This window comes from Anomaloglossus baeobatrachus, chromosome 2, assembly GCF_048569485.1.
Source record: "Anomaloglossus baeobatrachus isolate aAnoBae1 chromosome 2, aAnoBae1.hap1, whole genome shotgun sequence".
Taxonomy (NCBI): Eukaryota; Metazoa; Chordata; class Amphibia; order Anura; family Aromobatidae; genus Anomaloglossus; species Anomaloglossus baeobatrachus.
In genome coordinates, this window is record NC_134354.1 from 108390751 (window position 1) to 108415182 (window position 24432).

The 24432-nt window shown below is 53.9% G+C and overlaps 1 protein-coding gene across 1 annotated transcript in view; it reads right to left on the reverse strand.

Annotated features, from left to right (window-relative positions):
* The window catches only part of SUPT6H (SPT6 homolog, histone chaperone and transcription elongation factor), a 210720-nt gene that overhangs the window by 53472 nt on the left and 132816 nt on the right, over positions 1-24432 (reverse strand). Inside the window, exons 22-25 of the mRNA XM_075335257.1 lie at positions 1741-1878; positions 1494-1661; positions 1255-1382; positions 952-1159 (exon numbers count right to left, since the gene is read on the reverse strand). Coding sequence (XP_075191372.1) covers positions 952-1159; positions 1255-1382; positions 1494-1661; positions 1741-1878 — 642 coding nt within the window. The remainder of the gene's footprint in view (positions 1-951; positions 1160-1254; positions 1383-1493; positions 1662-1740; positions 1879-24432) is intronic.

Consider the following 24432-nt stretch of genomic DNA (forward strand, 5'->3'; position numbering starts at 1 on the left):
CTGATTGGTGTAGGTAACAGTGTGAGGACAGTCTGCGTGTCTCATTGGCCAGGATGGTGTGAGCATTTCTAGAAACCATCTTTGTAGCACGATAAGGAAAACTGTCATTAGGTGTCACACTGTCAGGTGGCTGGAAGGTATCGGTTCCATCTTCCCTCGCTGCACGTCAGGGTCTGGAAGGAAAGCGGGCAAAGGAATGGTAGCAAGGACCGACCCCCAAGGAGCCCCTAAACACTCTTGATGTGTTGAGGGGGGCTAAAGTCCTGTTGTACAGACCACAGAGTTAACAGTAGTGCCACAACCCCACACTGTGCGCTCAGTCTTAACTCCACTATTGCCTGATCACAAGCTGTATTTGAAAGACAGAAAAAAAAAAAAAAAGGAAAATAATTTCTAAAAAACAACAAACCCTCCTGACTCCAAGCTAAAACTGATCAACTTGGCACTGGTTGTTGGGTGTGTCCTACTGAGGAGGAGTGAATATTTTCATTGCCTCCTCGTAGCGGCAGCATACATCCTGTATCCCCCAATGAAGCGAGAGAAAATTGGATGCTATATGGTGGCTTTCTATGGAACCAGACTTTTTGCGCTCCTATAGACTTGGAAGGGAGAATCTCATCCCTGACATGGAAGAATCTAGTGCATGCTGCCATTTTCATTTGATGTGTAGATCTAGTTAGGGGAAAAATTTGATTTTTAACAGGAGACAAACATAGATGCAAACTCTAGGTTGTCTATAAAAGTCACATTTAACAAAGCAGAGACCCCCAGCATCCATCGTTTTTTCATGGACAGGACTCAGATCACAAATACGGTCTTGTGAACGTGGCCTTAGGGTTAGGTTCACTTCAATTTCACACTTTGAATTTGAAACAGTGATATTTCCAGCACAAGTTTACATTCTACACAAACCAGAACCTTCAGAATTACTTAGATGCGAATTAAACAAACCTGTCTCTCAAGTTCCTCAGCAAAGGCATCCAGATCTAAATCTTTTAATCTTTCGGGATTTTCTAGAATCTCCTCTAGTGCTCCAGCAGGGTTGGCATCTTCAGCAGACTCATCATACTCTAGGGCATCTACTGCCATCTTACGAGCCCACTCATAAGTTTCTGGATGCACTCGTGAGCCATCTAGGACCTCAATGTAGGAATCCGTACTAAATATGTAAAAATTAGGAAAGGTAAGAATAACGGACATTTATGCACAGAGGGTCCAGTGCTTCACAATGTCAACTTCAAGCTAAAAACCAACCTGTCACCGAGAGAGTTTGTGTCAATCTTAATGAAGCCAGCACAGTTGATGAAAACTTTGGGGCCCATGTGACACATAGTAACTAGCTGAGTGCGATTTTCCAACCGTGTATTATTCTGCTTAAGGATCTGAAAGGCATCAAGACAAAGATTCGTTTAATGGAAGCAATAAAAATGAGCAACACTATTGTTCCAAAGAACGTTTTCTTGGCCGGTTACAGTAGGAGATACCATACTTGCCTTAAGCAGATGAGTGCCTTTACGAGGTCCAAGTCCACAGACATATTGAATAAGTGACTGTGTGTATGGGTGAGAAATAGCTCTATTGACATCCACTCCCACCTCATTTACTCGGTTGATAAATTCGCAATAAAGTGCATTAAGTAATTCCTCTTTCACTACTTGATCCTACAGGAGAAAATGCAAATAAATATATAAGATAGGCTTAGACAGAGTAGCAGTGCACAAGCAATAACAGGCAACTCACTTGTAATGGATGCAATTTCAGACACAAGATGTCATCGTCACTGCTGCAGACTTGAGAGAATTCAATCAAGGGGTCTTGGATGCGTCGTGCAATGGATACGGCCTGGCGTAAAACTGGAGGGTAATCTCGAAAGTCACTCTGTAAAGCAAAAAAATGTTGTCTAAGAGATGGCATATGTTAAATATGAAGACGAAAAAATTGCCCAGGTTAAAATGAACGTGTCATTAGATTCATTCTGCCTGAAATACGCAGCTAGGTATACATCTCTCTAAAAAAGAGAATTTTGTTTACTTACCGTAAATTCTTTTTCTTATAGTTCCGACATGGGAGACCCAGACCATGGGTGTATAGCTACTGTCTCCGGAGGACACACAAAGTACTACACTAAAAGTGTAGATCCTCCCTCCGAGCATATACACTCCCCGGATGACAAATCCAACCAGTTTAGTGCCAAAGCTGAAGGAGGACATCCACCCATAAGTAGAGATAGAGTAAAACCTGGAATAACCGGAACCTCTGTCTACAACAACAGCCGGTGAAAACACACGGAACAAGAAAACTGCCAACAGGCAACAGGGAGGGTGCTGGGTCTCCCATGTCGGAACTATAAGAAAAAGAATTTACGGTAAGTAAACAAAATTCTCTTTTTCTTCATCGTTCCTTATGGGAGACCCAGACCATGGGACGTCTCAAAGCAGTCCATGGGTGGGAAATAAACAGAAACTGAGAAGTAGGCGAAACCTAACTTCACAAATGGGCGACAGCCGTCCAAAGGATGCGTCTGCCCAAGCTCGCATCTGCCGAAGCATGAGCATGCACTTGGTAGTGCTTCGAAAGGGTGTGCAGACTAGACCAAGTGGCAGCCTGACAGACCTGCTGAGCCGTAGCCCAAGAGGCACCGACAGCTCTGGTCGAGTGCGCCTTAATCCCCGGCGGGGGAGGCACCTGAGAACATTGGTAGGCATCGGATATGGCCGACCTAATCCAACGAGCTAGGGTCGGTTTAGAAGCCGAGAGACCCTTGCGCTTACCTGTGGTCAGCACAAAAAGAGAGGTGCACCGCCTAAAAAAACAGCGGTGCGTGACACAGATCTGGAGCGTCCGCACCAAATCTAAAGCATGCAACGCTTTCTCAAAGCGATGCACAGGGGCCAAACAAAGGGAGGACAATGAAATGTCCTGGTTAAGGTGGAAAGGAGACACCACCTTAGGGAGAAGGCCCGGAGTCGGACGGAGAACCACCTTGTCTTGGTGAAAAAAACCAAAAAGGGTGACTCCGAAGAGAGCACAGTCAAATCAGAGACTCTCCTGAGAGAAATTATGGCCACCAGAAAGACCACTTTCTGTGAAAGACGAAACAACGAAACCTCCCTAAGAGGCTCAAAGGGGGGTTTCTGTAAGGCCATGAGGACCAGATTAAGGTCTCAGGGATCCAGAGACCGCCGGTAAGGCGGAATGATGTGAGACGCGCCCTGCATGAAGGTGCGGTGCCAGTCGGGCGATACGCCGCTGGAACAACGCTGACAGAGCCGAGACCTGTCCCTTGAGGGAATTGAGGGACAGTCCTAGCTGCAGGCCGGACTGTAGAAAGGACAGGATGGACGGCAAGGAAAAACGGCCAAGGAGCATGGCCGGAAGAACGACACCAGGACAGGAAAATTCTCCAAGTCCTGTGGTAAATCCTGGCCGAGGAAGACTTCCGAGCCTGAGTCATAGAGAAGATGACCTCGGAAGGAATGCCCGAAGCCGTAAGGATTCAGGGCTCAAGAGCCACACCGTCAATCTGAGAGCCGCAGAATTCTGGCGGAAAACGGACCTTGTGAGAGAAGGTCTGGCCGGTCCGGGAGATGCCACAGCACCTCTACGGACAGACGGAGCAGGTCTGGGAACCAAGCTCGCCTGGGCCAGTCTGGGGCGATGAGTACGACCCGACGGCCCTCCATTCTGATCTTGCGCAGGACTCTGGGCAAGAGAGCCAGAGGGGGAAACACGTAGACCAGACGGAACTGGGACCAATCTGGAACCAGCGCGTCCGCTGCCAAGGCCTGAGGATCGTGGGAGCGAGCCACGTAAACCGGGACCTCGTTGTTGTGCCGGGATGCCATTAGATCCACTTCCGGAGTGCCCCGCCTGCTAAATTGACCGGAACACTGCCGGATGCAGGGCCCACTCGTCGCTGTCCACGGTTTGACGGCTGAGATAATCTGCCTCCCAGTTTTCTACGCCTGGGATGTGGACTGCGGATATGGTGGACTTGGAGTCCTCCGTCCACTGAAGGATGCGTTGAATTTCCAACATTGCTAGGCGGCTGCGAGTCCCGCCTTAGGTGATTGATGTAGGCAACTGCTGTCGCGTTGTCTGACTGGACTCGAATGTGCTTGCCCGCCGACAGGTGGTGAAAAACTACGAGAGCTAGGAGTACAGCCCTGATTTCCAGCACATTGATCGAGAGGGCTCATTCGGACGGAGTCCAAGTGCCCTGTGCTCGGTGGTGGAGAAACACTGCTCCCCAGCCGGATAGACTGGCATCCGTGGTGAGAATCACCCAGGACGGGGCCAGAAAGGAGCGTCCCTGGGATGGCAAAGGGAACCGCCTCCATTGACGCCACCATCTGACCCAGCACCTGCATGAGGTGCCTGATGGAATGACGGCGGAGCCTCAGCAGAGAGCGAACCGCCAGATGAAGGGACTGCTGTTTGACTAAGGGCAGCTTCACAAGTGCCAGCAGAGTCTCGAATTGCATCCCTAGGTACGTAAGTTCCTGGGTCGGGGTCAGAGTGGACTTGCAAGCGTGGCGAGAGTGAGCGAGACACTCCGCTGACAGTGAGCGAGACACTCCGCTGAGAGTGAGCGAGACACTCCGCTGAGAGTGAGCGAGACACTCCGCTGAGAGTGAGCGAGACACTCCGCTGAGAGTGAGCGAGACACTCCGCTGAGAGTGAGCGAGACACTCCGCTGAGAGTGAGCGAGACACTCCGCTGAGAGTGAGCGAGACACTCCGCTGAGAGTGAGCGAGACACTCCGCTGAGAGTGAGCGAGACACTCCGCTGAGAGTGAGCGAGACACTCCGCTGAGAGTGAGCGAGACACTCCGCTGAGAGTGAGCGAGACACTCCGCTGAGAGTGAGCGAGACACTCCGCTGAGAGTGAGCGAGACACTCCGCTGAGAGTGAGCGAGACACTCCGCTGAGAGTGAGCGAGACACTCCGCTGAGAGTGAGCGAGACACTCCGCTGAGAGTGAGCGAGACACTCCGCTGAGAGTGAGCGAGACACTCCGCTGAGAGTGAGCGAGACACTCCGCTGAGAGTGAGCGAGACACTCCGCTGAGAGTGAGCGAGACACTCCGCTGAGAGTGAGCGAGACACTCCGCTGAGAGTGAGCGAGACACTCCGCTGAGAGTGAGCGAGACACTCCGCTGAGAGTGAGCGAGACACTCCGCTGAGAGTGAGCGAGACACTCCGCTGAGAGTGAGCGAGACACTCCGCTGAGAGTGAGCGAGACACTCCGCTGAGAGTGAGCGAGACACTCCGCTGAGAGTGAGCGAGACACTCCGCTGAGAGTGAGCGAGACACTCCGCTGAGAGTGAGCGAGACACTCCGCTGAGAGTGAGCGAGACACTCCGCTGAGAGTGAGCGAGACACTCCGCTGAGAGTGAGCGAGACACTCCGCTGAGAGTGAGCGAGACACTCCGCTGAGAGTGAGCGAGACACTCCGCTGAGAGTGAGCGAGACACTCCGCTGAGAGTGAGCGAGACACTCCGCTGAGAGTGAGCGAGACACTCCGCTGAGAGTGAGCGAGACACTCCGCTGAGAGTGAGCGAGACACTCCGCTGAGAGTGAGCGAGACACTCCGCTGAGAGTGAGCGAGACACTCCGCTGAGAGTGAGCGAGACACTCCGCTGAGAGTGAGCGAGACACTCCGCTGAGAGTGAGCGAGACACTCCGCTGAGAGTGAGCGAGACACTCCGCTGAGAGTGAGCGAGACACTCCGCTGAGAGTGAGCGAGACACTCCGCTGAGAGTGAGCGAGACACTCCGCTGAGAGTGAGCGAGACACTCCGCTGAGAGTGAGCGAGACACTCCGCTGAGAGTGAGCGAGACACTCCGCTGAGAGTGAGCGAGACACTCCGCTGAGAGTGAGCGAGACACTCCGCTGAGAGTGAGCGAGACACTCCGCTGAGAGTGAGCGAGACACTCCGCTGAGAGTGAGCGAGACACTCCGCTGAGAGTGAGCGAGACACTCCGCTGAGAGTGAGCGAGACACTCCGCTGAGAGTGAGCGAGACACTCCGCTGAGAGTGAGCGAGACACTCCGCTGAGAGTGAGCGAGACACTCCGCTGAGAGTGAGCGAGACACTCCGCTGAGAGTGAGCGAGACACTCCGCTGAGAGTGAGCGAGACACTCCGCTGAGAGTGAGCGAGACACTCCGCTGAGAGTGAGCGAGACACTCCGCTGAGAGTGAGCGAGACACTCCGCTGAGAGTGAGCGAGACACTCCGCTGAGAGTGAGCGAGACACTCCGCTGAGAGTGAGCGAGACACTCCGCTGAGAGTGAGCGAGACACTCCGCTGAGAGTGAGCGAGACACTCCGCTGAGAGTGAGCGAGACACTCCGCTGAGAGTGAGCGAGACACTCCGCTGAGAGTGAGCGAGACACTCCGCTGAGAGTGAGCGAGACACTCCGCTGAGAGTGAGCGAGACACTCCGCTGAGAGTGAGCGAGACACTCCGCTGAGAGTGAGCGAGACACTCCGCTGAGAGTGAGCGAGACACTCCGCTGAGAGTGAGCGAGACACTCCGCTGAGAGTGAGCGAGACACTCCGCTGAGAGTGAGCGAGACACTCCGCTGAGAGTGAGCGAGACACTCCGCTGAGAGTGAGCGAGACACTCCGCTGAGAGTGAGCGAGACACTCCGCTGAGAGTGAGCGAGACACTCCGCTGAGAGTGAGCGAGACACTCCGCTGAGAGTGAGCGAGACACTCCGCTGAGAGTGAGCGAGACACTCCGCTGAGAGTGAGCGAGACACTCCGCTGAGAGTGAGCGAGACACTCCGCTGAGAGTGAGCGAGACACTCCGCTGAGAGTGAGCGAGACACTCCGCTGAGAGTGAGCGAGACACTCCGCTGAGAGTGAGCGAGACACTCCGCTGAGAGTGAGCGAGACACTCCGCTGAGAGTGAGCGAGACACTCCGCTGAGAGTGAGCGAGACACTCCGCTGAGAGTGAGCGAGACACTCCGCTGAGAGTGAGCGAGACACTCCGCTGAGAGTGAGCGAGACACTCCGCTGAGAGTGAGCGAGACACTCCGCTGAGAGTGAGCGAGACACTCCGCTGAGAGTGAGCGAGACACTCCGCTGAGAGTGAGCGAGACACTCCGCTGAGAGTGAGCGAGACACTCCGCTGAGAGTGAGCGAGACACTCCGCTGAGAGTGAGCGAGACACTCCGCTGAGAGTGAGCGAGACACTCCGCTGAGAGTGAGCGAGACACTCCGCTGAGAGTGAGCGAGACACTCCGCTGAGAGTGAGCGAGACACTCCGCTGACAGTCTGCACTGGATGAAGCCCTGACTAGAAGGTCGTCCAGGTAAGGAATCACTACCAACCCCTGGAGGAGCAGAACCGCAACCACTGCTGCCATGACCTTGGTGAATACACGAGGGGCCGTGGCTAACCCCAAGGGGAGAGCCACGAATTGGAAATGTTCCTCTCCGATTACAAAACGTAGTCAACGCTCGTGTGAAACTGCGATTGGCACATGCAGATAGACATCTCTGATGTCGATGGATGCTAAGAAATCTCCTTGGGTCATTGACTGATCGCAGAGATTCCATGCAAAATTGCCGCACCTGAACATGCTTGTTGAGAAGCTTGAGATCCAGGTAGGAAGCACCGTCCTTTTCGGGGACTAGGAAGAGATTTGAGTAGAAATCTCAGAACTGTTCCCAGTCGGGAACTGGTACAATTTCTCCATTGGCCTGCAAGAATGCCACGGCCTGTGAGAAGGCGGCGGCCTTGGAGCAGGGGGGAGTTGACAGAAAGAAGGGAATTTTGTTTACTTACCGTAAATTCCTTTTCTTCTAGCTCCTATTGGGAGACCCAGACAATTGGGTGTATAGCTTCTGCCTCCGGAGGCCACACAAAGTATTACACTTTAAAAAGTGTAACCCCCTCCCCTCTGCCTATACACCCTCCCGTGCATCACGGGCTCCTCAGTTTTGGTGCAAAAGCAGGAAGGAGGAAACTTATAAATTGGTCTAAGGTAAATTCAATCCGAAGGATGTTCGGAGAACTGAAACCATGAACCAAAAGAACAATTCAACATGAACAACATGTGTAGACAAAAGAACAACAGCCCGAAGGGAACAGGGGCGGGTGCTGGGTCTCCCAATAGGAGCTAGAAGAAAAGGAATTTACGGTAAGTAAACAAAATTCCCTTCTTCTTTGTCGCTCCATTGGGAGACCCAGACAATTGGGACGTCCAAAAGCAGTCCCTGGGTGGGTAAAAGAATACCTCGATAAAAAGAGCCGAAAAACGGCCCCCTCTTACAGGTGGGCGACCGCCGCCTGAAGGACTCGCCTACCTAGGCTGGCATCTGCCGAAGCATAGGCATGCACCTGATAGTGTTTCGTGAAAGTGTGCAGACTCTACCAGGTAGCCGCCTGACACACCTGCTGAGCCGTAGCCTGGTGCCGCAATGCCCAGGATGCACCCACGGCTCTGGTAGAATGGGCCTTCAGCCCTGAAGGAATCGGAAGCCCAGAAGAACGGTAGGCTTCAAGAATCGGTTCCTTGATCCACCGAGCCAAGGTTGACTTGGAAGCCTGTGACCCCTTACGTTGGCCAGCGACAAGGACAAAGAGCGCATCCGAACGGCGCAGGGGCGCCGTGCGAGAAATGTAGAACCGGAGTGCTCTCACGAGATCTAACAAGTGCAAATCCTTTTCACATTGGTGAACTGGATGAGGGCAAAAGGAAGGTAAGGAGATATCCTGATTGAGATAAAAAGGGGATACCACCTTAGGGAGAAATTCCGGGACCGGACGCAGAACCACCTTATCCTGGTGAAACACCAGGAAGGGGGCTTTGCATGACAGCGCTGCTAGCTCAGACACTCTCCGAAGTGAAGTGACTGCCACTAGGAAGGCCACCTTCTGCGAAAGGCGTGATAGAGATAACCCTGAGGACGCTAGGAGCCAGGACTTAATGGCCACACAGTCAGGTTGAGGGCCGCAGAATTCAGATGGAAAAATGGCCCTTGAGACAGCAAGTCTGGTCGGTCTGGGAGTGCCCACGGTTGACCCACCGTGAGGTGCCACAGATCCGGGTACCACGACCTCCTCGGCCAGTCTGGAGCGACGAGGATGGCGTGGCGGCAGTCGGACCTGATCTTGCGCAACACTCTGGGCAGCAGTGCCAGAGGAGGAAATACATAAGGCAGTCGAAACTGCGACCAATCCTGAACTAATGCGTCCGCCGCCAGAGCTCTGTGATCTTGAGACCGTGCCATGAATGCCGGGACTTTGTTGTTGTGCCGAGACGCCATGAGGTCGACGTCCGGCATTCCCCAGCGGCAACAAATCTCTTGAAACACGTCCGGGTGAAGAGACCATTCCCCTGCGTCCATGCCCTGGCGAATGAGAAAGTCTGCTTCCCAGTTTTCTACGCCCGGGATGTGAACTGCGGAGATGGTGGAGGCTGTGGCTTCCGCCCACAGCAGAAGCCGCCGAACTTCTTGGAAGGCCTGACGACTGCGTGTGCCGCCCTGGTGGTTGATGTACGCGACCGCCGTGGCTTTGTCCGACTGTATGCGGATCTGTCTGCCCTCCAGCCACCGATGGAACGCCTTTAGGGCTAGATACACTGCCCTTATCTCCAGAACATTGATCTGAAGGGAGGACTCTGTCGGAGTCCAGGTTCCCTGAGCCCTGTGGTGGAGGAAGACCGCTCCCCACCCTGACACACTCGCGTCCGTCGTGACCACAGCCCAGGATGGGGGCAGGAATGATTTTCCCTTCGACAAGGAAGTGGGAAGAAGCCACCACTGAAGAGAGGTTTTGGCTGCCAGTGAAAGAGAGACGTTCCTGTCTAGGGACGTCGACCTCCTGTCCCATTTGCGGAGAATGTCCCATTGAAGTGGACGCAGATAAAACTGCGCAAAGGGAACTGCCTCCATTGCTGCCACCATCTTCCCTAGGAAGTGCATGAGGCGCCTCAAGGGGTGTGACTGGGTCCGAAGGAGAGAGTGCACCCCTGTCTGTAGCGAACGCTGTTTGTCCAGCGGAAGCTTCACTATCGCTGAGAGAGAAAGAAACTCCATCCCGAGGTAAGTCAGTGATTGGGTCGGTGTCAATTTTGACTTTGGGAAATTGATGATCCACCCGAACCTCTGGAGAGTCTCCAGAGCAATGGTCAGGCTGTGTTGACATGCCACCCGGGAGGGTGCCTTGACTAGGAGATCGTCTAAGTAAGGGATCACCGAGTGGCCCTGAGAGTGTAGGACCGCCACCACGGATGCCATGATCTTGGTGAAGACCCGTGGGGCTGTCGCCAGGCCGAAAGGCAGTGCCACAAACTGAAGGTGTTCGTCCCCGATGGCGAAACGCAGGAAGCGTTGATGCTCTGGTGCAATCGGCACATGGAGATAAGCATCCTTGATGTCGATTGAGGCTAGGAAGTCTCCTTGGGACATCGAGGCGATGACAGAACGGAGAGATTCCATCCGGAACCGTCTGGTTCTCACGTGTCTGTTGAGCAGTTTGAGGTCCAGAACGGGGCGGAATGATCCGTCCTTTTTTGGCACCACGAACAAGTTGGAGTAAAAACCGCGACCACGTTCTTGAATGGGAACGGGAATCACAACTCCTTCTGCCTTCAGAGTGTTCACCGCCTGAAAAAGTGCATCGGCTCGCTCGGGGGGCGGAGATGTTCTGAAGAAACGAGTCGGAGGACGAGAGCTGAGCTCTATCCTGTAACCGTGCGACAGAATGTCTCTCACCCATCGGTCTTGGACATGTGGCCACCAGGCGTCGCAAAAGCGGGAGAGCCTGCCACCGACCGAGGATGCGGTTTGGGGAGGCCGAAAGTCATGAGGAGGCCGCCTTGGAGACGGTGCCTCCGGCGGTCTTTGGAGGACGTGACTTAGACCGCCATGCAGAAGAGTTCCTCTGGCCCTTCTCTGACCTGTTGGACGTGGAGGATTGGGACCTGGCTGAGGGCCGAAAGGACCGAAACCTCGATTGAATTTTTCGTTGCTGAGGTTTGTTTGGTTTGGACTGGGGTAAGGACGAGTCCTTACCCTTGGATTGTTTAATAATTTCATCCAATTGCTCGCCAAACAAACGGTCGCCAGAAAATGGCAAACCGGTTAAGAACTTCTTGGAAGCAGAGTCTGCCTTCCATTCGCGTAGCCACATGGGCCTGCGGACTGCCACCGAATTGGCGGATGCTACCGCAGTACGGCTCGCTGAGTCCAGGACGGCGTTCATGGCGTAGGACGAAAAGGCCGACGCCTGAGAAGTCAAAGACACAACTTGCGGAGCAGAGGTACGTGTGACTGCATTAATCTCAGACATACAAGCTGAGATAGCTTGGAGTGCCCACACGGCTGCAAAGGCCGGAGCAAACGACGCGCCTATGGCTTCATAGATGGATTTCATCAGGAGCTCTATTTGCCTGTCAGTGGCATCCTTGAGCGATGAACCATCTGCCACTGATACTACGGATCTAGCCGCCAGTCTAGAGACTGGAGGATCCACCTTGGGACACTGAGCCCAACCCTTAACTACGTCAGGGGGGAAGGGGTAACGTGTGTCATTAAGGCGCTTAGTAAAGCGCTTGTCCGGAAATGCTCTGTGCTTCTGGACAGCATCTCTGAAGTTAGAGTGATCGAAAAACGCACTCCGTGTACGTTTGGGAAACCTAAACTGGTGTTTCTCCTGCTGTGAAGCCGACTCCTCTATAAGTGGAGTTGGGGGAGAAAGATCTAGCACCTGGTTGATGGACGCTATAAGGTCATTTACTATGGCGTCCCCTTCAGGTGTATCAAGATTGAGAGCAACGTCAGGATCAGAGCCCTGAGCTGCGACCTCCGCCTCATCCTCCAGAGAGTCCTCATGCTGCGACCCCGAACAGCGTGATGAAGCCGGGGAAGGTTCCCAGCGAGCCCGCTTAGCCGGTCTGGGACTGCGGTCCGTGTCGGAGTCCTCCCCGTGGGACCTAGGTGTCACCCCAGGAGCACTCTGCTGCACCGACCGAGAGGGGCCTGGGGGCGATGAACTCACAGTGCCCGGGGCCTGTGTGACCGATCTGGACTGCAAGGCTTCTAGTATCTTAGCAGACCATCTGTCCATAGACTGAGCCATGGATTGTGAAAGCGACTCAGAGTTTCTCAGCCAAAACTGCAAACTCTGTCCCTGCCACCTGGACAGTGGAAGCCGGCGGTTCTACCTGAGCCGAGGGTCCCACCAGTGCCCGAGGCTCCGGCTGAGTGAGTGCCACAGGGGCCGAGCATTGCACACAGTGAGGGTAGGTGGAACCTGCAGGTAACATAGCCGCACAAGAGGTACAGGTTGCAAAATAAGCCTATGCCTTGGCACCCTTGCTCTTTGCGGACGACATGCTGTAGTCTCCTCTGAGAGTGATCACTGAGGGTATATAGCCAAAAGCAAAACAATGCGGCCGAACAGAGAAAATGTATACATATATATATATATATATATACACTTCGGCACCCAAGGGGGGCCAGCACCGGGTAACCGGTGTGGCTTACCGACCGCCCTAAGCGGTTGTGTGTCCACCAGATTCCCTGCCTGGGCCTCCCAGAGCTGTAGAGCTCGTTCTGAAATCCTCCACCGGCAGAAGTGATTGTAAATATGGCTGCCAGAGTTCTCAGGGGAGGAGGAAGCCGTGGGCGTGACTAATAAAGTGCGGGAATCTGGTGCCCCACAGTGCTCAGTGAAGGGGGAGGAGAACACCTAAGTATGCTCCAGCCCTCACTGCCGACGTCCAGTCGACCGTCCCGCCCTTACCCCTGACTGGCAGGCCCGGGGGCGGGAGTTATGGTACTAGGCCGCAGAAGCCGGGGACTAAATTTAATAACGCGGCCGGCAAACAGGCGCGGTCGGCGCGGTAGTCCCGGTCGTCACAAAAAAACAGCAGCCGCTGCAGCGTCTGTAACACAGGCGCTCCATGCACCGTCCCCAAGGGGACACAGAGTACCTTATAGATGCAGGGCCTGTCCCTGATGATACTCAGTCTCCTGTCCGTCAGATTCCCCCAGGGGCTGCGGAGGGAGCCCGGTCCCAGTGAATGGTGACCAGTTAGGATCCCACTTCTCCCAGAGCCTCTAAGGGATGGGGAAGGAAAAACGGCATGTGGCTCCAGCCTTTGTACCCGCAATGGGTACCTCAACCTTAACAGCACCGCCGACTTAGTGGGGTGAGAAGGGAGCATGCCGGGGGCCCTGTTAGGGCCCTCTTTTCTTCCATCCGATACAATCAGCAGCTGCTGCTGACTAAAATGGGAGCTTGAGTGAATGTGTGCCTCCTTCAACACAAAGCATAAAACTGAGGAGCCCGTGATGCACGGGAGGGTGTATAGGCAGAGGGGAGGGGTTACACTTTTTAAAGTGTAATACTTTGTGTGGCCTCCGGAGGCAGAAGCTATACACCCAATTGTCTGGGTCTCCCAATGGAGCGACAAAGAAAAATCTGTTTGGCGGGCTGGATAGAATTCCATTCTGTAGCCGTGGGAGATGGTAACCCACACCCACTGATCGAAGACGTGTTGAAACCACACGTCGCCCAAGAGGGAGAGCCTGCCACCGACCAAGGACGTTACTGGCGCGGCCAGATAATCAAGAGGAGGCTGCCTTGGTGGCAGCAGCTCCTGCCGACTTAGGACGCGGCTTCATGCGCCAGTTGGTTTACGGACCTTGGCTGAGTTAGTGGACGAGGCCGAGGGCTTAGAGGACGACCAGTTAGAGGAACGAAAGGAACGAAACCTCGACTGGTTCCTGTCCTGGACAGGTTTCCTGGGTTGTGGCATGGAAGTACTCTTCCTGCCAAAAGCTTCCTGAATAATTTCATCCAGTTGTTCACCGAATAGACTGGTCCCAGGAAAAGGGAGTCCAGCAAGGAACTTCTTAAGAAGCATCTGCCTTCCACTCTCGAAGCCACAGGAACCTGCGGATAGCGAGGGAAGTAGCCGAGGCCACCGCAGTGCGGTGAGAAGCCTCCAGCATGGCAGACATGGCATAGGATGAAAAGACTGAAGCCTGGAAGTTAAGGCAACCATTTCGGGCATAAAGTCCCTGGTGAGGGAATGCATCTCCTCCCGAGAAGCAGAGATGGCTTTGAGAGCCCGCACTGCTGCAAAAGATGGGGAGAACGAGGCCCCTGCCGCCTCATATATAGATTTGGCCAGAAGGACAACCTGGCGGACAGTGGGATCCTTAGAGAGGTGCCGTCAGCCACTGATACAACTGTCCGGGCTGAAGTCTAGACACCGGAGGGTCCACCCTTGGTGAATGAGCCCACTCCTTGACCACCACTGGTGGAAGGGGGAAACAGTCATCAGAACCACGCTTTGGAAAGCGTCTGTCAGGACAGGCTCTGGGCTTGGTCACAGTGACCTGAAAGCTGGAGTGGATAAGGAACACACTCCTTGTTCTCTTAGGCAAGGTATACTGATGCTTTTCTGCCAGAGAGGGGTGCTCCCCTGATACAGGCGGATTGAGGTCCAGTACAATTATAATGGACGCAATCAAATCATTAGCATCTGCGTCACTTCCGGACAGATCAATGGGGTACATGGAGAAGCGTCCGAGCCCCCAGTAAAGGCATCCTCCTTGTCCTGCGAGTCAGCTCGTGAACCAGAGCCGCGGGGCGAGGAGGGAAAGGGGACCCTGCGTCTCCATTTTAGGAGGACGGGGTCTGAGACCAGATGAAGAATCCTCTGTGAGCTTTGCTGAGCGAGCCGTAGCAGCAGAAGCGCCCTGAGGAGGGGGCTGATGCATGCTCAGCAGTGTCCGTGACAGCTGTCCCCTGGAGAGAGGAATTCTACCCAAGCCGGGGGTTCAGCCACCGGAGCCGGAGCAGCCGGAGAGACCACTGGGGATGAGCCTCCAGGCTGAGGCACCACTATGTTAGAGCAGGCATCACAATGTGGTTATGTGCTCGGTACAGGCAGTACGAGCCTACAGCGGTGCATAATAAGAACAGCCTTGCAGCCCTGCTCTGATGTGAGACATGCTGCAGAAGTGGGGGCTCTGTCCAGGATGACCCCCAGCAGAGTATATAAACAGAGTATATAAGCAGCTGCACAACCGGAGGTTGTGGCTTGCCAGACCGTTTAACATAGGGACATCTCTGTGCCCTCCAGATCCCCCAGCCCAGGCCCCCATTTGTCCCAATGTGTTATGCAGACATTGAGAACGCTGAGAAAGAAGGGAATTTTGTTTACTTACCGTAAATTCCTTTTCTTCTAGCTCCAATTGGGAGACCCAGACAATTGGGTGTATAGCTATGCCTCCGGAGGCCACACAAAGTATTACACTAAAAGTGTAACGCCCCTCCCCTTCAGCCTATACACCCCCCGTGCTGCCACGGGCTCATCAGTTTTGGTGCAAAAGCCCGAAGGAGGAAAAAAAATTATAAACTGGTTTAAAGTAAATTCAATCCGAAGGAATATCGGAGAACTGAAACCATTTAACATGAACAACATGTGTATACAAAAACAGGGGCGGGTGCTGGGTCTCCCAATTGGAGCTAGAAGAAAAGGAATTTACGGTAAGTAAACAAAATTCCCTTCTTCTTTGTCGCTCCTTATTGGGAGACCCAGACAATTGGGACGTCCAAAAGCAGTCCCTGGGTGGGTAAATAATACCTCATAATAGAGCCGTAACGGCCCCCTCTTACAGGTGGGCAACTGCCGCCTGAAGGACTCGCCTAAATAGGCTGGCATCTGCCGAAGCATAGGTATGCACCTGATAGTGTTTCGTGAAAGTGTGCAGGCTCGACCAGGTAGCTGCCTGACACACCTGCTGAGCCGTAGCCTGGTGTCGCAAGGCCCAGGACGCTCCCACGGCCCTGGTAGAATGGGCCTTCAGTCCTGAGGGAACCGGAAGCCCCGAGGAACGGTAAGCTTCTAGAATTGGTTCCTTGATCCACCGAGCCAGGGTTGACTTGGAAGCTTGTGTCCCTTTACGCTGGCCAGCGACAAGGACAAAGAGTGCATCCGAGCGGCGCAGGGGCGCCGTACGAGAAATGTAGAGTCTGAGTACTCTCACCAGATCTAACAAGTGCAAATCCTTTTCACATTGGTGAACTGGATGAGGACAAAACGAGGGTAAGGAGATGTCCTGATTGAGATGAAAAGGGGATACCACCTTAGGGAGGTAGATCTTGGCGGACGTTGGTTTCCTAGCCTGTCTCATAGTGGCAATGACCTCTTGAGATAATCCTGAAGACGCTAGGATCCAGGACTCAATGGCCACACAGTCAGGTTGAGGGCCGCAGAATTCAGATGGAAAAACGGCCCTTGAGACAGCAAATCTGGTCGGTCTGGCAGTGCCCACGGTTGGCCCACCGTGAGATGCCACAGATCCGGGTACCACGACCTCCTCGGCCAGTCTGGAGCGACGAGGATGACGCGGCGGCAGTCGGCCCTGATCTTGCGTAACACTCTGGGCAACAGTGCCAGAGGAGGAAACACATAAGGAAGCCGAAACTGCGACCAATCCTGAACTAAGGCGTCTGCCGCCAGAGCTCTGTGATCTTGAGATCGAGCCATGAATGTTGGGACCTTGTTGTTGTGCCGTGACGCCATTAGGTCGACGTCCGGCATCCCCCAGCGGCAACAGATCTCCTGAAACACGTCCGGGTGAAGGGACCATTCCCCTGCGTCCATGCCCTGGCGACTGAGAAAGTCTGCTTCCCAGTTTTCTACGCCCGGGATGTGAACTGCGGATATGGTGGATGCTGTGGCTTCCACCCACAGCAGAATCCGCCGGACTTCCTGGAAGGCTTGCCGACTGCGTCTCCCACCTTGGTGGTTGATGTAAGCCACCGCTGTGGAGTTGTCCGACTGAATTCGGATCTGCTTGCCTTCCAGCCACTGCTGGAACGCTTTTAGGGCAAGATATACTGCCCTGATCTCCAGAACATTGATCTGAAGTGAGGACTCTTGCTGAGTCCACGTACCCTGAGCCCTGTGGTGGAGAAAAACTGCTCCCCACCCTGACAGACTCGCGTCCGTCGTGACCACCGCCCAGGATGGGGGTAGGAAGGATTTCCCCTTCGATAATGAGGTGGGAAGAAGCCACCACCGAAGGGAAGCTTTGGTTGCCTGAGAGAGGGAGACGTTCCTGTCTAGGGACGTCGGCATCCTGTCCCACTTGCGTAGGATGTCCCATTGAAGTGGACGCAGGTGAAACTGCGCGAAAGGGACTGCTTCCATTGCTGCCACCATCTTCCCCAGGAAGTGCATGAGGCGCCTCAAGGGGTGTGACCGACCTTGAAGGAGAGATTGCACCCCTGTCTGTAGTGAACGCTGTTTGTCCAGCGGAAGCTTCACTATCGCTGGAAGAGTATGAAACTCCATGCCAAGATATGTCAGCGATTGGACCGGTGTCAGATTTGACTTTGGAAAATTGATGATCCACCCGAAACTCTGGAGAATCTCCAGAGTAACGTTGATGCTGTGTTGGCATGCCTCTTGAGAGGGTGCCTTGACCAGCAGATCGTCTAAGTAAGGTATCACTGAGTGACCCTGAGAGTGGAGGACCGCAACTACTGTAGCCATGACCTTGGTGAAAACCCTTGGGGCTGTCGCCAGGCCGAACGGCAGTGCCGCGAACTGAAGGTGTTCGTCTCCTATGGCGAAGCGCAAGAAGCGCTGATGCTCTGGAGCAATTGGTACGTGGAGATAAGCATCCTTGATATCGATCGATGCTAGGAAATCTCCTTGGGACATTGAGGCGATGACGGAGCGGAGGGATTCCATCCGGAACCGCCTGGTCCTTACGTGTTTGTTGAGCAGTTTTAGGTCCAAAACAGGACGGAAGGACCCGTCCTTCTTTGGAACCACAAACAGGTTGGAGTAGAAACCGTGACCCTGTTGCTGAAGAGGAACCGGGACCACCACTCCTTCTGCCTTCAGAATGCCCACCGCCTGCAGAAGAGCCACGGCTCGCTCGGGAGGCGGAGATGTTCTGAAGAATCGAGTCGGAGGACGAGAGCTGAACTCTATCCTGTAACCGTGAGACAAAATGTCTCTCACCCAATGGTCTTTTACTTGTGGCAGCCAGGTGTCGCAAAAGCGGGAGAGCCTGCCACCGACCGAGGATGCGGTGTAAGGAGGCCGTAAGTCATGAGGAAGCCGCCTTAGTAGCGGCACCTCCGGCGGTCTTTTTAGGGCGTGATTTAGACCGCCATGCGTCGGAGTTCCTCTAAACCTTCTGCGGCCTTTTGGACGAGGAGAATTGGGACCTGCCCGCACCCCGAAAGGACCGAAACCTCGACTGTCCCCTCCTCTGTTGGGGTGTTTTTGGTTTGGCCTGGGGTAAGGATGTTTCCTTTCCCTTGGATTGTTTGATGATTTCATCCAATCTCTCACCAAACAAACGGTCGCCAGAAAATGGCAATCCAGTTAAGCACTTTTTGGAAGCCGAATCTGCCTTCCAATCCCGCAGCCACAAGGCCCTGCGTATTGCCACCGAATTGTCGGCTGCAACCGCCGTACGGCTCGCAGAGTCCAGGACAGCATTAATAGCGTAGGACGCAAATGCCGACGTTTGAGAGGTTAAGGACGCCACCTGCGGCGCAGACGTACGTGTGAGTGCGTCAATTTGCGCCTGACCAGCTGAGATAGCTTGGAGTGCCCATACGGCTGCGAATGCTGGAGCAAAAGACGCGCCGATAGCTTCATAGATGGATTTCAACCAGAGCTCCATCTGTCTGTCAGTGGCATCCTTGAGTGAAGCTCCATCTTCCACTGCAACTATGGATCTAGCCGCCAGTCTGGAGATTGGAGGATCCACCTTGGGACACTGAGTCCAACCCTTGACCACGTCAGGGGAGAAGAAGGGAATTTTGTTACTTACCGTAAATTCCTTTTCTTCTAGCTCTTATTGGGAGACCCAGACGATTGGGGTATAGCTACTGCCCTCCGGAGGCCACACAAAGCACTACACTAAAAAGTGCAAGGCCCCTCCCCCTCTGGCTATACCCCCCCGTGGTATCACGGGTTCTCCAGTTTTAGTGCCAAAGCAAGAAGGAGGAAGCCAATAACTGGTTTAAACAAATTAACTCCGAATAACGTCGGAGAACTGAAAAACCGTTCAACATGAACAACATGTGTACCCGCAAACAACCAAGAAATCCCGAAGGACAACAGGGCGGGTGCTGGGTCTCCCAATAAGAGCTAGAAGAAAAGGAATTTACGGTAAGTAACAAAATTCCCTTCTTCTTCAGCGCTCTATTGGGAGACCCAGACGATTGGGACGTCCAAAAGCTGTCCCTGGGTGGGTAAAGAGATACCTCATGTTCAGAAAAGGTTAGGTTGCCAATACGGCTGTGGATGCCGGAGCAACCGACACGCCGATAGCCTCCTAGACAGATTTCAACCAGAGTCCATCTGTCTGTGAATGGCATCTTGAAGTGAAGCCCCATCTCCAGTGCAACTATGGCTCTATATGCAAGCCTGGAGATTGGAGAATCCACCTTTGGACCCTGGGTCCAGCGCTGACCACGTCAGGGGAAAAAAGGGATAACGTGTATCCTAAAAACGTTTGGAGAAGACGCTTATCTGGTAAGCGTGGTGTTCCTGGACTGCTTCTCTGAAGTCAGCGTGGCCAGAAAAATACTCAATATCTGCGTGAGACACTGAAAAGGAACTTCTCCTGTTCGTCTCCTATCTCCACTGGGGGAGCTGAGGGAGAAAGATCCAACCTTCCATTGATGGACGGTATAGGATCATTCCGTATGGCGTTACCACCCGGTGTATCCGGATTGAGAGCGATGTCAGTATCCAAGCCCTGAAGAGCTGCCTTTTGTTCAAGTAGATTGCCCATGGGTGCAAGTCTCTATATTATGACTACTCCGTCCCTGTCCATGGACAGGGTTGACAGGAAGTTTCTTTGACCACAACTAGTAGAGCCCCGGCAGACGAAGTGCTAGAGACCCCGGCAGACGACGTGCTACAGGGGAGCATGCACACAATGGGACGGTGTCATGAACAGCATCCCATGTAGTAAAAACAGCACTGAAATCTGTGTTGCTTTTTAGCCGCTGCCGACTAGCTATCTAGAAGTATATAGCCAAGATTGGTGACCGTACATTGCAATGTATAGCATACAGGCATAAAGTACAAATGACCACTGCAGCACAAGCAATACAAGCAGCATAGAAGCCTGTGCCCTGGCACCCCTGCTCTTCTGCTGCTGTATACTAGTCATCTAGGGGAATATAGCCCAGAAGAGTGACCCTACAGTGCAATGTATAGCATACAAGCACAAGTACAAATGAACACTGCAGCACATGCAATCCAAGCAGCATAGAAGCCTGTGCCCTGGCACCTCTGCTCTTCTGCTGCTGTAGACTGGTCATCTAGGGGAATATAGCCCAGAAGAGTGACCATACAGTGCAATGTATAGCATACAAGCACAAGTACAAATGCCCACTGCAGCCCATGCAATACAAGCAGCATAGAAAAAAACCTGTGCCCCAGCACCCTTGGTTTTCTGCTGCTGTAGTCTAGCCATTCCAGAAGAATATAGCTAAGACTAGCGACTGTACAGTGCAATGTATAGCATATCAGCATAAACACAAATGAACACCTCAGTCGTGCAAAACAAGCAGCCTAGAAAGCCTGTGCCTTAGCACACCTGCTTTCCTGCTGCTGATGTGTCGCTCCCCAAGCGGGCATATAGCGACCTATGCAGTTAAAAACAACACATGTATACACTGCAGTTATATCGTGGTCAGCACTATGTGTGCCTCTTACCGCCCGCCTATAAGCGGGTGTATGATCGCCACTGTCCTGCCTTGGTGCCCCGAGCTCTGCAGTAATGGCTGCCGGCTTCTTCCCCAGCTCGTGTGAGTAGGGGCGGGCCGTGGGCGTGCCCCCAAGGCAGAGCGGGAATCCGGCGTCCGACAGAGTGCAGTGAGAGGGCTGGAGCATGTAAAAAGGCTCCAGCCCTCGGCGCTGCTGATTGCTCAGCGCCTGTCCCCTTCCCTGAGTGACAGGGAGGGGGCGGGAACGAAGCGGCACTAGGCCGCAGAAGCCGGGGACTGGAGTTATAAGCGCCGCCGCCGTAAAAGCGCGGTCGGCGCCCAGTCCCCGGCGAACTACAAGTCCCAGCCGCGCCGCCGCTCCCGGAGCGTCCGGCGCGGTAGTTCCCAAAACACAAAGTCACTCAGCAAAGCTGCAGTGACTGTAACCCTTTACTGTCCCCGGCGCACTAGCACACCCAGCAAGTCTGGAGTGTGCTGTGCCTGTGTGTACGGGGACACAGAGTACCTGTAATGGTGCAGGGCCATGTCCCTGAACGGTACTCCAGCTCCGTATCCAGCAGGTTCAAATGGGTCTGTGGATGGAGCCCGGCGTCAGAGCTTTGAGGCCGGCAGGATCCCACTTCCTCAGAGCCCCTCAGGGGGATGTGGAAGGAAAGCAGCATGTGGGCTCCAGCCTCCGTACCAGCAATAGGTACCTCAACCTTACAACACCATCCAGGGGTGAGAAGGGAGCATGCTGGGAGCCCTATATGGGCCCTCTTTTCTTCCATCCGAAATAGTCAGCAGCTACTGCTGACTAAAATCTGTGGAGCTATGCGTGGATGTCTGACCTCCTTCGCACACAAAGCTAAAACTGGAGAACCCGTGATACCACGGGGGGGTATAGCCAGAGGGGGAGGGGCCTTGCACTTTTTAGTGTAGTGCTTTGTGTGGCCTCCGGAGGGCAGTAGCTATACCCCAATCGTCTGGGTCTCCCAATAGAGCGCTGAAGAAAGGGTAACGTGTATCCTTAAGGCGCTTGGAAAAACGCTTATCTGGATAAGCTCGGTGTTTCTGGACTGCCTCTCTGAAGTCAGAGTGGTCCAGAAACATACTCTTTGTACGCTTGGGAAACCTGAAACGGAATTTCTCCTGCTGAGAGGCTGACTCCTCCACAGGAGGAGCTGAGGGAGAAATATCCAACATTTCATTGATGGACGCAATAAGATCATTCACTATGGCGTCCCCATCAGGAGTATCAAGGTTGAGAGCGGCTTCAGGATCAGAATCCTGATCAGCTACCTCCGCTTCATCATACAGAGAGTCCTCTCGCTGAGACCCTGAACATTGTGATGATGTCGAGGGGATATCATAGCGAGCTCGCTTAATCGGTCTGGGGCTGCGGTCCGTGTCAGAGACCTCACCCTGGGATCCATGAGACACCCCGGGAGGACATTGCTGTTCCAACTGAGGGGGACCAGGGGGCAATGATTCCACAGTGCCCCTGGCTTGAGATGCCGGCCTGGACTGCAAGGCTTCTAATATCTTAGCCATAGTCTCAGAAAGTCTCAGTAAAAACTGCAAACTCCGTCCCTGTCACCTGGACAGTGTTAACAGGTGGTTCTCCCTGGGCCACCCTTAGCAGAGGCTCCGGCTGAGAAAGTGCCACAGGGGCCGAGCATTGCACACAATGAGGGTCAGTGGAACCTGCCTGCAGTATAGCCGTACATGCTGCACAGGCAGCATAGTAAGTCTGTGCTTTGGCACCCTTGCTATTTGTGGACGACATGCTGTTGTCTCCTCTGAGCAATACAGGAGGGTATATAGACAAAAATCAACAGTGCACCATACAGTGTAAAGTATAGTCTATAATCATGTAATCTATAAGTACACTTCTGCACTAGTGGGGCCAGCACCACAGGTGCTGCTTACCGCCTGCGCAAAGCGGTTGTGTGGGCACCAGAAATCCTGCCTGGGTCTCCCTGAGCTTGTCTCTCCTCTCCAGCGTTAGCAGAGCTGAGAGGAATGGCTGCCGGCGTCCTGAGGAGAGGAGGGAGCCGTGGGCGTGACCCAGAAAAGTGCGGGAACTGGTGCCCCACTGTGCAGAGTGAGGGGGGTGGAGTATGCAAAGCATGCTCCAGCCCTCAGTGCTGCCGTCCTGTACAGCGTCCCACCCTTCCCCTGATTGGCAGGGCTGGGGGCGGGAAGAAAACGAGACTAGGCCGCAGAAGCCGGGGACTCGAGTTATAAGCGCGGCCGCCGTATAAGCGCGGTCGGCGCGGAAGTCCCCGGCGCACTAACAGTCCCAGCCGCGCCGCAGTGATAACCATGGCAGCGGCGGTCAGCGCGGCAGTCCCCCTACACGAACACACTGAGCGATGCTGAAGTGTGTAATGGCACAAACGCAGCCAGCGCTGCTGTCCCCGGTGCACTAGCACACCCAGCAATGCTGGAGTGTTGCTGTGCGCGGTCCCCACGGGGACACAGAGTACCTCAAAGTAGCAGGGCCATGTCCCTGAACGATACTCGGCTGCTATCCAGCATGGTCCTCAGGAGCTGTGGATGGAGCACGGTCTCCTGTGCCTGGAGACCGAAAGGATCCCACTTCACCCAGAGCCCTAATTGAGGGATGGGGAAGGAAACCAGCATGTGGGCTCCAGCCTCCGTACCCGCAATGGATACCTCAACCTTAGGCTATGTGCGCACTAGGCGTTTTTGCCGCGTTTTTAGCGGCGTTTTTTACCGCGTTTTTGTGCTGAAAACGCAGTGACATTGCTTCCCCAGCAATGTCAATGGGTTTTCAGAAGTGCTGTCCTCACACAGCGTTTTTTTTTAGCTGCGTTTTTGTGGTGACCACAAAAACGCAGCATGTCAATTATTTCTGCGTTTTCCACTGCGTTTTTCACTCATTGAATTCAATGAGATGTTAAAAACGCAATGAATAACGCATATAGCCGCGTTTCTATGACTAAAAACGCAGCTATAAACGCAAGGGGTGGGCACTACAGTGACGTGTACAGGAAGAGGATTCCTTCTGTTGGTAAACACAGAAGCATGAATCCTCCCGGTACCGTCACCGCTGCTTCCACCTCCCGTCCTGTGCATGTCAGCTCCGTGCGGCGCCGTGTCTGGGCGGGAGGTGGAGGCAGCGGCGAAAATCAAAGTGAACAGTAGAAAAATAAAAAAATGTCATATACTCACCTGTCCGCAGGGTCCCGGTGCCATGTCCGCTCCCAGCTCCTCCCGGTCCCGCCGCTCTGGCTGTGTGCAGTCTCCCCGGCCGGCAGGACCTTGCTTGCAGGACCTGGCGCTGATCACCTGATGCAGTCACCTGACGCATCAGCTGATCGCGGTGTCGCCGGCTTTTTCGCGCCCGGCCGGCTATCAGCTGATCCTGCCGTCAGGGGACTTCATCAGCTGATTACCGGCAGCGATCGTATAGGATCAGACTCCTGTCCAATCGATCGCTCCAGGAGCTGCCGGTAATCACCACAGCACATAAGTGAGTATTATTTTTTTTTTTTTTGCACTGATGCATCAGCTGATTGTATAATCGGCTTTTATACAATCAGCTGATGTGTGATGTGATTCAGGCACTTGATCCTGACACATCATCTGATCAGTATGCCTTCCAGCAAACCGATCAGATGATATTGGATCCGGATTGGACGGCGCGGGACCCTGACCCAGGATTACTGCGGCGGGG